This window comes from Pempheris klunzingeri, chromosome 18 (genome assembly GCF_042242105.1).
Source record: "Pempheris klunzingeri isolate RE-2024b chromosome 18, fPemKlu1.hap1, whole genome shotgun sequence".
In the NCBI taxonomy this organism is placed as follows: domain Eukaryota; kingdom Metazoa; phylum Chordata; class Actinopteri; order Acropomatiformes; family Pempheridae; genus Pempheris; species Pempheris klunzingeri.
The window spans coordinates 16,176,398-16,193,267 of NC_092029.1; the positions used below are offsets into that span (position 1 = coordinate 16,176,398).

Consider the following 16,870-nt stretch of genomic DNA (forward strand, 5'->3'; position numbering starts at 1 on the left):
AAATGTTTTACAACTGGTGAATGATGGGTGACACTTCAGACAAACCACAAACACAACTTAAGTTCATCTTAACCAGGAGTAGACCGAGGACTTTAGCTCCTCAGTGTTGTTTCTGGAAATCTTAGTGTTCCAGTTTCCAGTGTGTAATTATTTTAGGCTCATTCCAGGACAACAAAAAAGGAATGAGGATTCATCAGAACGATTTTCTAAGTTCTAAGGCACTTGAGTGTAGTCTGTTTAGGCCTTTAACTGTTATTTACGTAATTGATTAATCCATTTAGTCTATGAAATGTCAGTGACAGACAAAGAACTTCAGAAACGTATCACATTGTTGAAGCTGGAACTTGGGAATGATCTGCATTTTTGCATGAAAACTGACATAGATTTGTCAATCAGCTGTCCAATTAAGTGGCAAATCATTTCCACTGTAGTTTGGTTTAAAAGCAACTGTTGGTTGTCAGAGGAATCCCTCTGAAGGAACTGCTCCATTTAAATCAATCCTGCAGAAAATAATGGGCCAACTGAGTAAATAAAATATGCAACATCCAAATAATTAAAACATCTTGCCCTCTTTGGGGTCAGCCTGCGCCGCTAGAGACACTTTGACTCATAACCTCAGTATGTCTATAACTCAGGCTGTGTTACTGCCTGAACCATGTACATACTGTAAGTAGGTTGGCTGCTGCTCACAGATGAATACATCAGCTGGCCCAGTTTTTCCCTCCACAGTTAAACACTAACCAGCGTACGGTGAGAATTGTTGCATAAAAAGAACATCGTGCCCTCAGTCTTTATTCCAAACACCTGCCAGCATCACCGCAAACCAGAAAAACCAGAAGTAGCGTTTGCCTGCTCAGCATTCTCACTCCTGGTTGTATTAGAGGGAAGAAGGCCGACTGATTATAGTAATGAGGGAAACATTAAATCAGATGCAGATTAGTTTTCACACGTTGGAGTTAAGAACCACAGGGAGCATGTTACAGGATAAAATAGTTTATTTTATAGTCTCATAGTAAAGGTAGGCCTCAACTTGCAAGACAATTGTTGGCAGTATGTACAACATACTTGTAATTTCCATGGAATGGATCGGACAAACAAAGACCTATTACACTAATTATATCCTCCTAAATGGAAATAAAATGGAAACAATATACATACACACACGTTTCCTAGACACGCAAAATGCTTCCTTTTTTTCCTTGGGGGATTCAGCAACATTGATTTTTACTGTGTAAAGCACGACACATCGACAGGGAATCATTTCATTTCCTTGTACTGCAAAAGACGGGAGCTACCTTTGACATTCAATACCTATTTCATACCCTTAAGGAAATCTACATGTGACAAATTGGCATTTTCCCATGACTTGTGAGATTACTACAGAATGCATAACATACTTTTGAACTTGAAAACATCCAATCAATGCTTTTTTATAATATATAAAACGAGATGTCTAACGTATTCAGCCACCTAAAGTCATCCACTACTTCAAGCTAAAGGACAAAATACGATACAAGTTTAGGAATATTCTCCTCCAAAACATCAATTTCAACAAAAGGAGTCATGTATTCTTCTTTTTTTTTTTAATCTTGTGTTAACAAACGTGTCAGGCAGAAAACATCTGCAATCCAGTGGGCCTGAGGTGGGTATCACTTTAACATTTGCTTCAAAGCAGCGTCTTCACATTCTTTTAGTGGAAAAAATAAGCTACAAATGTTTTATTTTTTATTTTAAAAAGGTAAACTTCTCCAGGACGAATTTTCTAGGTGTGTGTGTGTGTAAATTCTAAACAGGTTTTTATCAAGAATAACAAAATAAACAAACAAAAAAAACCAAAAAAATATATATATAATATAGCAGTGCTTGGAGGAGTACACCTGGCACGCCTTCCACCCCCCCAAAAACAACCCGGGGAGGAGGAGGGGCTTTATTGAGGGTACAAAAAAAGCATCAAGTCCTTTAGTAGCCAAGCTGCCTCTTTTTGGGTTTTGGATTGTTGACGTTGCTCAGGGGGAAACACCAATGACAGAGAACCAAAGAAAAGAGAGAAAGAGAGGGATGGGAAGGGGGAAAAAACCTGAAGCTCTCTACATGGATTGAAGCAGTCATCTCCCCCCCTGCTGACTTCCTCCCTCCTGTTCCTGGAGGCTGGGTGGGAGGAGACACGACTGTGGCGGCGGTGTGGGGATGTTTGAAGGGCCACGGGTCTCCATAGCGAGCCCACCCAGAGATGGAGGAGAGAGAGAGAACGAGGAGGAGGAGGAGGAGGAGGAGGAGGACGGGGAGGGAGGCCGGGGATGGTGGTGGTTGTTGGCGTGAAGGGGGGAGGGGTCGATGAGCCTCGAGAGCTTTGAAGGCTGCGTTTCCACCCGCCCTTCCTTGTGCCCCGCTGCCTTGACCGTGGCCAGGTTCTGACCGCTCCGCGCTCTAGCTGGCCTCCACGCGCAGCTTCTTCCTGTTGGGCGGCTCCTCGGCCTCTGACTCGGAGCTGGAGTCGGAGCCCCCGTCGAACGCCGACACTGCGCTGCCTTTGGGATTGGTGTACAGGCTGCTGTCAGAGGACGAGTAGCTGGCCTGGAGCTGCGTGGAGCCCTTCACCTTCTCCAGAGCACGGACTGCACGACAAACATGGGCGGAGGAGGGAGGAGGAGAGGAAGTTAAACAAAAGGATTTCAGTGAAGTAGTGAGGCTGGGGACACATTACATGGCTGAACAAACTGAAATTCTTTCTGAGGAAATGCAGAGCATCAGAGAACCAAACGGGGGGGAAGCCATGATGAGCGCCATGCTGAAACACCCATCTTTATATAACCCTGCTCTGGGTGGGAAGCAACCTCAGAGGTTTCCTCTTCACATCAACACTGCCATATTTAAAAAGACTTAACATTTAATTTAACTATAGATAGCTAAAGTTATTGCTCAATGTATTTTCTATTAATTTCATTCTATTCGTGTTCCTCCGTTTTCCATCAATGTTCTAAATTTAAAGTACAGACTGTGTATGTACTGGTTAACACAATTCAGCTTGTTTCCTTGGAACAGCATGGAGGTTGTTGTAGTGCCCTGAAGTGGAGACTAAACTCTGTAAAAGAAGATTAAACATGGTGGATTGTTAAAGGTTGATCAATGTTAGGACTCAATATATTAAAATGTTACTATTGAGCCATGAAATCAATATATCATCATTTAGCAGTTTTTAAAAAGTGATGACTGAAAATCTTAATTAAAATAGCTTTAAACTTATCTGCAGGCACAGAAAGTCTCATGGGAAATGTAGTTGTTCAAGGCTCATAAAAATAATCATCTTTATTATCCGTACTGAAACAAACATGGTGGTGAACCGTTTGCATTTCCTCGCACTCCTCTCACCGGCTTTAACAGCAAAAAGGAGTGAATCCTCACAACTGCCCCAAACAGGCACAGATGTTCTCAAGTGTGAAATTAACTTCTTAAAACAAAATAGTTTGTTAATGTATCTGGAAACGTGTTCCCAACCTGTAGAACAACATGACAGGGAGAATAAGCAGCCGTGTTGCTACCTTGCTGCTCCAGCAGTGCGTTCTGCCTCTTCAGGTCGTCGATGTCCTGCTGGTGCGTGTGGTTTTTTCGCCTCATGTACTGGATGTACTCTGTGGCTTTGTCTAGGATTTGGGCTCGAGACGCCTGTTTGGTAGACTGCTGTTAGTGACACATGCAGAAATTGAAGCAATGACGCAAGTATTCAGAGTCCTCATCACATTTCTTACACAAAAATTACTGCTCCTGTCTGTCTCCTGGTGCTATAGGAAGAGGCCCTGCAGACCGAAGCGACTGCAGGAGACCGCGGGGAAATCTAGGACAGCTTTACTGCACAGCTTGTCTCCTCTTAACCTCTCAAAATCCTCTAGCACTTCGTTCTGACATCCACGGGCAAGGTCACGACCCTGGCACATTACTGTCAGAGTGTTCTCCTCGATTACAGCCAACAAAAGTACTGTAGCAGCCCGTTAGCGGACTGGCTGCGAATCAACTCAAGGATCACAAACGCTTATTAGCCAAACGCTGTCCACACCTCTATTAATGCAGCTTTGCTATTATAACTCCCTCATGTCTATGAGCTGTTCAGTTCAATTCAAAGTTTTTGCATCCACACACCAACGCCAGGGTTTCCTGCAGTCCAAACATGCCGTAAAAAATAGAAACTCTTTATGAACTGAGGTATTGACTTTAACAAAATAAAGAGTAGATCGACTAATTGATTTACTGAATAAACTGATCATGAGGTGAGATGTGTCACGACCTGAGAGGCTCCACCTCGGCAAACGATTTCCTTGAGGAAACTCTGTGTAAGGACACTTTTTTTTAACTATATATCAACAATATTCCACTAATTCCTGTCGTGGCTTTGCTTCCAGTACTTGCAGTCGTCGTAGCGTCGACTTCACAGACATGCTACAGTCAAAGAGTACTGATGTTTGGCACCCAGCCCTAATGTTTTTGTCATATTCTCATCTACCCTGTTGGCCCTAAAACGGAGCTATAATAGCAGTGTGGTCCTGGGAGAGGGGTGGGGTCGTAACAGAACACGTCTTACAAATCATCAGCGGACATTGCTCACACTATCCCATAAACACCCACCCTCTGCGCCGTTTCGGAGTCGTGAACTGATCTTTTAGGGGAAAATAAAACGATGAACCCGCTCCAAATGCGCTCAATGTCACGACTGTCAAAACAGGAAGAGAGCAACAAAATTTCCTCATAATAACTTCCTGACGCCGGTCCAAGTATTTAGTCTGCATCACTGTCTTGCTACCGCCAATCTGCACTCTTCCACCATCTGCTCTCCTCCCAGTCCCTTCAACCATTTCCCTCCACTGATGCACACAAACACACACACACACACACACACATATTAAGCAAGTGACAACATGTGTATCATTTCTGTATATTCACTAGAAACTACTTCATGGTAGAAATACCCTCATCCCAAAATACCCTTTTCAGTAAAATAGAATATAAGAAACATAATAAAAACATAAGCTAAAAACACTATGCTTAAATTCATAATATTATACTTCACCTTTTAGTAAACACATTGTCAAAATACAAGTTCAAAAATTTCTTACATGAGCCATTTGAGTGCCTGGGGGACCTGCAGGCTGAGCTTTACCAACCTTTTCTCCCTGCAGGGCGGGTACCGAGTCCCGGAGGCTGTGAAAGCTGTCTTTGATGTGGTCCCTACGTTTGCGCTCCAGCGCATTGTGGTGTGCCCGTTTGTCTGCCTGCAATGAGAAGAGTCACAAGGCCTTCAGCCTGGCAGCAGAGCAGCGTGGGTAGAGGTCAGCAGGTGTCCAACCATCCCTGGTAAACCTACACAAACCGCTCTGCTGCCAAGTCCACTCTGAATTAAAACTACAACTGACAGTGGTGCTCTAGTTGTAAAGGCAGAGGGGTAATCACCATTTAAACCAGTATGTATGTATAAATATTCAAATTTCTGTCTGAGTTTTGAGATGTGAACAACAATGGCAAACTAGTATCTGATATTGTAGTAAAAGGCCAACATCAACAAGAGGACATTAGGGTTTCGGCTAACTTATTTTCATTACTGATTAATCTGCCAATGACGTTTTCAATTAATCATGTAGTCTATAATAAAACACTAAAGCACTGCCATCATAAATTTCTCAAACTCAAGGTGTCAAAGTGTTTGTTCTGTCCAACCACCAGTCCAAAACCCAGAAATAACCCAGACAGTAAACTATCACATAGGAGAGAAATTCAAATCCTGTCAATTACATTTAGCATTCAAAAAACAAAACAAAAAAATTGGTGTCCCATTAATTGGTACAGAAAAAATAGATAGAATATTGATCTAACGACAAAAGCCAATTCAATTCTGCAAGCAAATAATAGCAGCTGGTGTAGACCTTGAGCAGTCAGTCAGCTACATGATAAAGGAAGTAAAAAAAAGCCATCATATATCTTAATATATTAATATGGCTGGCATTAGTGGCCAGTAGGTAAATCAAACTGAAAAGTTTTTAAAAAATAAAATATATGAATATAGATATATAGAATATAATATAATATAATCCACCAAAACAACTGGCTCAAAATACATGACAAGTGTGGAATAAATGTTCCACCATTTTACACTGAAGTTTCAATACAATAGTTCATGTAAAAATTCAAAATGGTCTAAGATGCTTTCCCTGACAGTGTTAAACTCCTAGAGCTTTGCCCAAAGACTAATCATCTGCTCCATGGCCTACCTGCACAAGCACCAAATTTTACTGAAACCAGCCATTTTGTACTGGCCAGGTTGTTTGACAAATAGAACCGAAAAAAACAGCCGCCTTCAGAGACATAGAGACGGATAATAGTAGGAAATGTTTTGCCCTTTGGCCTCCTCCCATCCATCTAACCAAAGGCCTGATGATATGTAAGTTTATGAGGTTTATGAGGGTGCTTTTGTAGCTTATGGTTTATCAGCAGAATTCCCCTCAATCATGTGCAGGACTGCTGTTTTCTGTAGTGGAGCATTTGCCTTCTCCACTATGCCTGCTACATGTTACAGCTTTAATCATATTAATGCACTCAGCCAAATTCATGGTTCATTTCAAGCTGTTCTGTATCAAACCACATTTTTCACATCTTTTGCTGACTTAAACTGGTTTAATCATAGTAACGCAAACCTTGTTTCATACATCCGGAAATGACACGCATAGGCTGATGCAACAACATCTAACAAATTTCATTCACACATTTGTATTCTAATTAGACTGTGAAAGCATAAGATGGCTGCCATAATCACATGACCAGAGTCAGACAGGAGATGAGTTTGCTGTCAGTGGTTCAACCTGATTTTAAGCCAAGCCATCACAGCCTCCAATCACATCTGATTCTGGCCTAATCCACCCTGCCAGCAGGCTGAGACATTAAGTCCAACACCCAATCAAAGCATGTGCAGCTCGACTGATCATCTCGCTTCATGCGCCTGCAACCAAACAAGGCCCCATTTCAATGTTAGCAATGAAACTGCATGGTGATGTGGTCACGACACGGCCTCAGGCAGATGGGAGCCAAGGTGGGTGTCATGTGACCTGGTATCATCTGACTCATTTTGTCCAAAAACCAAAGTGGCCACAAGTGAGACGACATGCAGGTTAAGACGAGCCCTTGGTGTGTCATGTGTGTGGTGGGTGTGACTGTTAGCAACGACTGTAGCAGAGACAAGCCCTCACTTTAATGCTAATGAAACTGAAATCATTAAAAAAAACACCAATGTTCAATGCATGTTATTCACAATGTCCGCCTTGAGATTTCTCTGGCTGGCATGGAAACATGTGCTCCTGTGGCCTGTTGCTCAAGAGCCACAAACCATCCAGGAGACAAATCCACCAGGACCATGTGCCTCCTCGTATCACACACACAGCCGCTGAGGGGCGAGACTCCACTCCCTCCATTAACCCTGGCGTAAACACGCATATGACTGGTATTGACGGCATGTGCAATTACAAGTCTAGCAGCCGGTTATGCACTCTGCATAACTGACTGAACAGAAGTGAGGTTTACAAAGTACACGTGGCTGATTTCCTGTTCCCAATGAGGTCTGTAGACACTGAAATATAATTTCAGACTTGGCTCCTATTGGGAAGATACTTATATTAGCTTTGAATGTATTTTTTTTGTTTTTTCATCAGGCAACGTACTTCATATCATTAATCTGTGAAAGTGAATTAAGATCCATGAATGTATTCAAGCACTACTCTCTGGAGCTGCTACATGTACAATTATTAGGCAATAATGAAGATTATAAGAGCCCTGAGTGATTTAAGCACTAAGCTTTTACCAAATATCACTCCTATTTCCAGCTTTTCTGGGTGAAATCACTCACTAATCTGGAATAAAATGATCCTACAAAGATAATGATACTTGACATTTTGAATGTTTGATTTTACAGCATTCAACTACTCGCGGTCTCCAACATTTAGTATTTACTGAAATACTGTGATCTATGATAGGGTTTGCAGCAGTGTGCCACCTCTGTATATTTTTAGGAAGTAAAACATTCATTCTCAGCAAAGACGGCCGAGGTTCTATATCACGCACCAAATACCACATTCAGTATTTAATAGGTGTGGCTGTTGTTTGGTCTGTTGTCTGTCACTAAATGGTTCATGAGACCAGATGCATCAGGATCTGGGTAGCTTACCACTGGGTGTAAACCCATATGTAATTTTATATCACTATATCACTACATGTTGTGATGAAAAAATAATACACTGAAACGCTGATGAATGAATAAACTAACCAGACACGAGAACGTTCACTGATCTCAAGCTAGTTGTACGTTCTGGTATGTTCTGGTGCAGTCTTTGCTGCATCTGACTAGTTAAGTGCATTAGGCACCGCGAAAAAACGGGTGTCCAATTACGCAAGTGCAACCATTATCAGTTCATCATAAAACCGATACCTTTTGCTGTCCGCCTAAGAGGACACGCCAGCTGAGCGGCTGCCTCCATTCTATTCATACCTGACCATGACACATTACATAACTGCTCCAGGTGCCGAGTGGAAGAGCCGCTTCCTGGCTACTGATGGCCATCTCACATTCTCTGCATGAAAGCCTACACTTCTGCGGGCTGGCGGAGTACGTCGAAAACCTGCTTGCACTAATAACAGTGGAAACGCCAACAAACCAGAAGCCCCAGAAAGTGGAAAATAAACAGCATTTTCTTCCCTACTTTCAAATGTATTCAAGTAGAGCTGCAATGGTCTTAATTAATGGTTTGTGCTATAAAATGTCAGCAAAAAGTGAAAATTTTCCATCAAATGTTCTGAGAATCCAAAGTGACTTATTCAGATGTCATGTTGTGTTCAACCAACAATCAAAAACACACTTGAACTACAACATCAGGGACAAGCAGCTAAACCTCACATTAGAGAATCTAAACCAGTTTTGTTTAAAAATTACATCATTGACCATCCAGATTGTTGCTGGTAAAATGTCTGTCCATCAATCAATTGCTTTAACTCTATATTCAAGTCCAACATGTGACATAATGCATACTATACATGTCAGGTCTTTGGTGCTCACTCTGTGACTAGACGGTCTCTTATCTGACCGACTAGAACATATCAACATATCTACAGACGGCACACTCCCTGTTTAGGTTAGCTAAAAATGTGAACTTTAAAAATTCTATATACTTTATGTCTATGCACGGCTGAATGAAACATGTTTATATCCTAATTGCAATCTGAAAAAGTGCAAATTTTGAAACTGCAAGAGCAGAAATGTTTAGGTATAACTTACATAATTGACAGTGTCTTAATAAGCTGTAGCAAGAGGACGATTAAACTGGCTGCTGTTGATGCAATAAGGCATTTCCTCAAATGGTTCAGCCCTATTTGTTCATGTGCACATTTCAAGGCTACGTCAGTCAAAACAAGATATAAAGAGATGGAAGAAACCGACTCTGAGGGCTACCATGGCATACATATTTATGCTTGTAGCTCCTATAATCAAATTAAAAACTACTAAGTGGGCCGAAATCTGGTTTGAGCTTCTCATCTGGCTCTGCAGAGGCAAAGTGACCAGGAGAGACGGGCCTGCGGTCTGCTGGAGGGCACCAGCAGAAAAGGCTCTCTTCTATCTCATTAGCACTAATGCAGATTCTAAAATTTAGCACTAATGTTTCCTTCGTGCCTTTCGGCTTTTTACATTCTGGTCGTCGGGCTGACGGCGCGGCGTCGCGTTGTGCAGCACTGTGCATCAACCGAGGCTGTTTTTCTCGCCGCTATGCGATGCAGCTATACGTCATTCATTTAGGCTGCCAGCCCTTTAGTGTCCTGTAGAGAGAAGATGGCTCTAATCACTGGCTGCAACACAGGAAAACATCCCGCGGCACCCCTTCCTGACACGAAGGCTTATCCGAGGTGCAGGCGCGGCTACCGCTCCTCCGCACATGCAACAGCCCTTTTTCTCCCCTGCATCTCCATGAATGCGGTGCTAATGTAAACGGTCTCTCTTCACCAGGATGACCTAGATGTGTGATTTGCAAACCCGATCACGAGCGGAATCCCCGTGGTCTGAAGTGAACCGCCGGGGGGGAAAACGACCCTGAGAGGACAAACCGCCTGCCACGGAGCACCTAAAGCTTTGTGTTAACCGGGAGAATAATAAATATGCAACAAAAAGAGCCTTTGTAGCGGGAGAAAGCTTTGGTCTAAATATAGATGTCACCGTCTCCCTATGGCCGCGTACGCACAGGATGGGGGATACCCTGCAGTGCATTATAACACTACCGCCGAGCAACGATCGCACAAATGCACCATAATTCAACGCTACAGAAAATAACGGCACATTTACATGCACACATTTTCATTGATAACATTCATGCTCCAAAGGGAGTACTTTCACATTTTGTTTGAAGTGACACCAACCTCCACGGCACAACCGCACCACTCGATTAAATACCAAAAAATAAATAAATAAATAAGCAAAATGTGATAAATAAATCAACTTTGTAACAACAGTGAAACATTTCTTTGGCATTGGACAAATCCCCCCCAGCATTACGCACCACATTGTGATATCTCGGTGAGTCTTCCTGCAAAGAAACAGAACAAAAAGTACAATTGTAGCCATAATTGTTCGGCAAATGTTACTGTTTAGCTGAAGTCAATACAAAGTAAAGTAATTTAGCAGATTTGCTATGCTTTGAGGCAAGAAAGGTTGGTGTAGCTTATGTATTCACAGGAATCCCGAAAAGAAATACTTAACCAGACAGAAAAGCAAAACTAGCCAGCTTACTGGTAGCTAACGCTAGCCGAGCCGCTAGTTCAGCTAAATCGGCAGCTAGCAGAATAACATCCTTAAAAGCTAAAAGTGTCCATACTCACGTCACTATCGACTTCGATATCATCGTTATCACTCATTCTTCGATAAAATAGTCTAGTTTAAAGGGACGGGCGGCTAAAAACACGACATGAATCAGTTTAGCACCGTGCGGCGCTCCGACAGACAGACTGCTAAATGCTCACGTTCTGTTTGGACAGACTCTACCGTCTCCACGTGACTACTCCACACACACATAGCCACCGCCGCGCAGCACGCATGCGTAGCATTCCGGGCGCTCATGGGAATTGTAGTTGCTCCGGCAGTTTTTCCGTGTATCATGAAAGAAAACGTATGTTGTTGAAGGATTTATCATGTAAACAGATCCATGGAGAATTATTTGCCTATTTATGAGCCGTGAAATCATCAGCAACTTGCACGACTATTGTTAAAGTAGCAAGCACTTTTTATTTGTAAACTACAGTTCCCAAGACTGATTTACCCTTCTTGCAACGTCACAGCGTCTTTTGGTGGTAGAAGCATTATGGGAATTGTAGTTTGAGCCATATATGTCAGAGGAGCTAAATAGGGCCATGACTGAGACACGTGGATTATAAGAAAACACTCAAGAAACACAAACTCTCTCTCAGACACACACACACATGCTCAGATCATGTTACAACAGCTTACACAAATGCACCAATCAGGTGATTCCTTACTCTCATCACATGAACTGCAGTCATATTTACTGATATCTCTTTCTTTTTTAAATTTTAAATTTCCTTCTTTGTTCATATGTTTCCCTCTCTGTCATTTAGTCTAAATCCACATAACTGTACAACTATATTACATTTTGCTAGGCTGGAATGTTTAGTCTGTGAATAGGTACAAAGTACAAAGACAATTAATTAATTAATTAATTTGCAAAATATTCTGATAATCAGTTAATCATGTCAGTCATTTTTCAGTCAAAATGGAAAAGAATCTCTAGTTCCAGCCACTAAAATGTAACTTATTTATGAAAGTAAATTGAATATATTTGGGTTTCAGACTGTTGGCTTTTTGACATTTTCTACTATTTACCAATGTTTCATTTACTAAAAGCACTTCATCAAAAAAAATATCTCACATATGTTGGTTGTAGTCCTAAAATCTGACATATAGTCAACATGACGCAGAGCTCACAAGACATACCTTTAAGATGATTATATATTGTGTGCATGTAACAGAAGGAAAAAAAAAAATCTGTTATGTAGTGTGGGGGCAGAACTCAGGACAAATTGCGAATAATCTGCTCTGGTGCTTCCTTTTTCACAAAACTGTGCTGTAGATAAGGAGCTTACACTGTGGATTATATTGCACTGCAACAGTGGGTCAGTGAATGTGTAAAAAAACAAGCTGGGAGCAGCCTCATCCGTTCCCCCGGCAGGTCAAGAGGCCACAGCAGCTGCAGGCGACACCCTGCTTTCCGTTGCCCTACCTGCCGACACAGGGCTTTAAACCTGCATCGACCTTCATCTTTCCCTCCACCTTCTAGCCATTCTGCATCATCCGCCTTCCTGTCTTACCTCTATATGTAGTCCTCCTACCAATTTTACCCCCCGTCTACCACCTTTTAGAGTCATACCGCTGGTCCTGCAGCAGCGGAGCCAAACAGGGTCAGCCAGGAATATGGTCAGTAACAGTATAGCCTACGTACAGCATGACAACACAACAAGGCCAAGCTTTAATAATGCATCCGCTGCAGTGAAGCCTCTCCATCTTCATGGATCAGAATCAGAATCAGAATGACAGCGAGAAAGCATCTGGCAATATTTGTGCACGACAAGCGCATTTAAATAACCTCCAGGGATGGGTAACATTACAGAGAAATTATGGTAATGAAGTAGAGCTCACATAAACCGAGATTTCTTCCTCATCTGCCTTCTTGCCACACCCTTAATGCTATTCCCCCCAGGCCTGAGCTGAGTTATGAAGTGTTTTAGCACCATTTCAGCCCATAATTTTCATGCTGCAGGGTGCTCCGACATTGATTAGCTGTGGCTGGGACTGGAGGAGGAAAAAGTAGTAAAAAAAAATCCAGGTATGTGAAGCACTGGCCTGTAATTACAGCCCTAGCAAGTCTGATGAGTCCAGGCAGAGCCTCCCTCCCCTCCCCCTATGTCCTTACAGGGCTGGCCTGTTAAACCATTAAAATGCCCTCCTTTTGTCCACATGCAGCGTATTGTAGACCGCACTGGAAGGGCCCCAGTACGCAGTCACCATTAGAGATTTTTTTTTTTTTGTTCTTGCCATTGTTGTCGGTCCATGACTTATGAAAAGGGAGGGAGGGGGGGGGTCTATCAGATATACCATCAGATTAAGGGTAGAGGGGGTTCTCTCTTCACATACAGTCAGATGAACATAATGTAGATTCCTTTCCAATACAGTTTATGAAAAGAATTTATAGTATATTCAACTTATAAGTGATTAAATCTAATGTTTGGTGTGTTGAATAGAAATACAAATCCTACAATCATTTGTCTGATTGTAGGATTTAAAGAGGTGGAAACTGCAATATATTATCTATTTTTATTCTACTGTCTTGCAGACGATTCCCAGTAAACAAAATGAGACCTCATTCTTAGCATTTTAAATACTTCCTTGAGGGTAAGCTACACATTTGTTCTTATTGATATCTAAATAACCCTTGACCACCGCAAATGTAAGCTCAACAATGTCCACTTCATTTTAAAATTCAGCAGTGGTTAAATTCAACGACGAACATTTTCAGCACTGTGATCAAATGAATTCACTGAATTTGATACAGATATGATTTCTTACGCTGTGTGTTCAGCTCCAAACTAAAAGAACTGGATCATAAACTACTAACACTGTGCTGTTGCTTTGCTGTGCCGAGCATTAGAGCTACTTGATTTATGCCGTTAGTGGAACAGTTCACTCCAGCCAATTTTTATTCCACTGTTGGCAAACCCAGATTTTATTGTCTCACTGGGGGAAGAGAGTTATTTACATATTTAATGCTCAAGCAACCTCTTTATGACTCATGATTATTCACTACCAAGTCAATCAGAGTGTAGTCGGTGCAGTATTTACACTACGGGTCGCTTTGAGAGATTTACTGTTCGGCGAGTAGTGAGTATTTAGCACATGTCCACCTCCCTCACTCCCTCATAACGCTCCTTCCTTCCACCTACATCCTGTCAATCTCACAGCACAGAGGAGGAGTCATTTCCAAACCCTTCAGCAATGTCATTACAAACCTTTTTTTTTTTTTTTTATATGTCTGACGTGCCCCCAGAAGCTCAAGCACGTCTTATCTGGCAACCGACCATCAAGTTCCAAATGTGTTCATTTTGACACAGAAGACGTGATCAGTGTTTAGGTTTAGTTCCTTTTCTCTGTAGGATTCGTCTGTAAGTTTGTTTTTGCAGAGAGCAGAAGCTGGATGTTCCTTCCAATCGTCCATCTCTCTGAACAATCTGTCTTGACTTTTCTGCTGGCTGACTAGCAACTGTTCACACACTCTTAATGGCAGAACGTGCTGTTCCGGTGTTACAGCTGGCACAGTAAAGGGTTTGGCCTATTGTGGCTGACTAGTTTATTGGTTATCGTGATAATAACTACACCACAAATCAGCCTCACACCAATTTATAATTTATAATATACAATCCTATTTCGTGTTCATTTTCCTCCTCTAAAATTAGCAGAGCTGCTCTCACATCTATGTCCCACGCTGCATGCATCGAGCACGAGCTTCTCTCGGGCTGGCACAGAGCTACACGTATGAGGAGTTTCCTCTTTGCGGCCTTGTCAGCGGCAAGAGCAGAACTGTCCAGCAAACGGGAACATTGGCGTGAGCTTTAGAGAGTAAATCTGTGAACTGCACGTAATTTGTGATCATGTGCAGAGTTTGTACTTGGCAGAAACTAATCTGCTGGCTGGCCAGAGTGCTGTCGCCAAACAAGCCTGATGATAACGTTAGTAGTTAACTTGGCAGTAAGGCGAGACCATATATTCCTAATGAGCAGATCATCCATTCGTGCTTTTATGCTCTCCTCTTGACAACATTTTTGAAGCAATAAGATCTTTCTGTCAATAGTATCACACGAGTTAGCGTCCAAGCCTGTCTATCGTTTAGCCACCAGCAAAATTGCTGTATTTTTGTTCCATCCAACAGTTTTCTTCGGTGAAATGTGATGAACATTAAAGCCAAAATTGACCACTGCTTAAAAAAAACACCATCTCACCTGTAGTGTCTCATCTTTTGAATCATGCTTTGAAAGATTTATTCAAATGTCAATGTCAGTGTCAGTGTCAATGCCAAGCAGATCTGGGTCAGAAACAACATGCTACAATGCTCTGATCTCCCAAACAACAAGCAAATGTTTTATTCTGCTCTTTCACGTGAGTCCATGTCGTGTCTGGTCAGACCTGAGGAGCTCTCCTTCTGCAGGCGTCTCTATTCCTCTGCTGTACGACTCCTATCGAGCTGCAGGAGTCACTCGTGCACTAGATGGCAGCTCAGCACAACCAGGAGCCTTCATGTGTCACATGTGAGTGACACAAAAGAGAGTGTCAACACACTCAGGGCTAGATTTTGTTTGAGAGAGAGGAGGAGAGAAGAGTGGAAGAATCTCTGGCTAAACAGGTAACACAATATAAGAAATACAACTGCAATCAAACAAAACTGTTAGATTTCTGCTTCAAGTAGTGAGCGTTTATTTCTGGGGAATACACCTGTTTTTTGTTTCTTTTTTCTTCTATTTTGTACAAACTGACCTCCTAGAATAAGTGTTCAATTCTCACCTTCAGAACAGTGAAGAAGTTGGTATGTGACACATTTATGAAACTCTGTGGTATTTTTTTTTTTTTTTATGAGTGCAAAATAGAGAAATCCTGTGAAGGTAATTTGTGTGCACACAGCGTGAGAGCGTGCCAGTAGGGAGGATGTGGTCGTCAGCTCTGGAGATGGAGGTTAACTTGGCATCGAAGCACAAGGGAGAGTGAGGTTTGAAGAAAGCAAAGTCTGGGCGTTTTTCCTCGGTCTTTAACACAGATTTGAACGGCTTGCTGCAGAAACATGTAGCTAAAACTGTCAGACAAAAGTTTCTGAACACCTTAAATCTGAGTATTCTTGGTTAAATCACTAAAATTATAAAACTGGTTGAGTAAGAATAACTTAGCGGCGACACCGTGCCCTATTTTCAGCATTTATGAGCAGTATATAAACATTTAATCAATGTAAATGTAGTTTATTGTAGCATTTATCAATTATGTGTCAACAGCTTTTCCTCTTTCTGTTGCCAGAAGTGGAAGCTGGTGTATAAACACACAACAAATAACTATACAGTCAAACACAGTTGTAATATAAAACATGTTGTAACTGCTGGTAGATATTGTCTATTAATAAACACTCATATCTGGGCACAACTACATTTTAAGTACATTTAAATGTCTGTAAATGCTAAATAGGGAGACTCATACATGCTACAAAGATGGTGCAAGTATCAAGTGTGCAATGTGAAAAGTCACAGATATCTAGCAAATTATATTTCATTCCTACTTTTAGGGTATTGTTTCTTAATCGTCTTGACATTTAACCAAAAAATTCTAGTATTTGATTTGAAAATGTCTAAAGGTTCATGTAAAAACACGAGTATTAAGTAAACGTGCGCTGTGTGTCAAGCTGTGCTGCATGAAATATTAGGTTAAAGGCTGCAGGACCATATAATGTGTACTATGAACTGAGAGATTGTCCTCATGATGCTCGCCGATGAGAAACACTGCTTATCGATGCAAAAGCAACCTCTCAGCCTGTTCAGAAACAATGCACACTTTAAGTAAACTGCACAGATAAGAAAGGCGTGAGACGTACTCACTGAAACAATCGAGCATGTGCAGGGGATGCACTGTGTGTAACGGCTCTAAGTCTACCTGCCATCTGGAAGAAATGTCACCGATAACAAAAATAACAAAAGCGTAGGAGAAATTTCTTTTCACAAACAGTATTGTTTTCACAAGCTGCACTAGCGTTGTGTTGTG

At 41.8% G+C, this 16,870-nt stretch overlaps 1 protein-coding gene across 7 annotated transcripts; it reads right to left on the bottom strand.

The window, feature by feature from the left end:
- Window positions 1-977: 977 nt before the first annotated feature.
- Window positions 978-11,031, bottom strand: max (myc associated factor X). 7 transcript variants are annotated; one of them, XM_070849204.1, is made up of 5 exons: window positions 10,891-11,031; window positions 10,572-10,598; window positions 5,154-5,261; window positions 3,540-3,663; window positions 978-2,615 (listed from the first exon to the last, which is right to left on the bottom strand). In XM_070849204.1, exons 1-5 carry the CDS (start codon window positions 10,924-10,926, stop codon window positions 2,428-2,430), a joined length of 483 nt encoding a protein of 160 aa, XP_070705305.1. In that variant the 5' UTR covers window positions 10,927-11,031; the 3' UTR covers window positions 978-2,427. The 7 variants fall into 7 exon arrangements, with proteins under 7 accessions (XP_070705305.1, XP_070705304.1, XP_070705302.1 ...); XM_070849203.1 differs by having other exon boundaries at window positions 3,540-3,678; XM_070849201.1 differs by having other exon boundaries at window positions 5,106-5,261.
- Between the last annotated feature and the right edge of the window lie 5,839 nt (window positions 11,032-16,870).

What these genes read in the sequence shown, in the direction of transcription:
- max (XM_070849199.1), bottom strand. Translation starts at nt 10,926, where the DNA reads ATGAGTGATAACGATGATATCGAAGTCGATAGTGAC. An exon ending in CACCGAGATATCACAATGTG is followed by an intron (nt 5,262 to 10,571) that starts GTGCGTAATGCT and finishes TTCTCATTGCAG; the next exon opens with GCAGACAAACGGGCACACCA. An exon ending in CAGGCACTCAAATGGCTCAT is followed by an intron (nt 3,679 to 5,105) that starts GTAAGAAATTTT and finishes TGTCACTAACAG; the next exon opens with CAGTCTACCAAACAGGCGTC.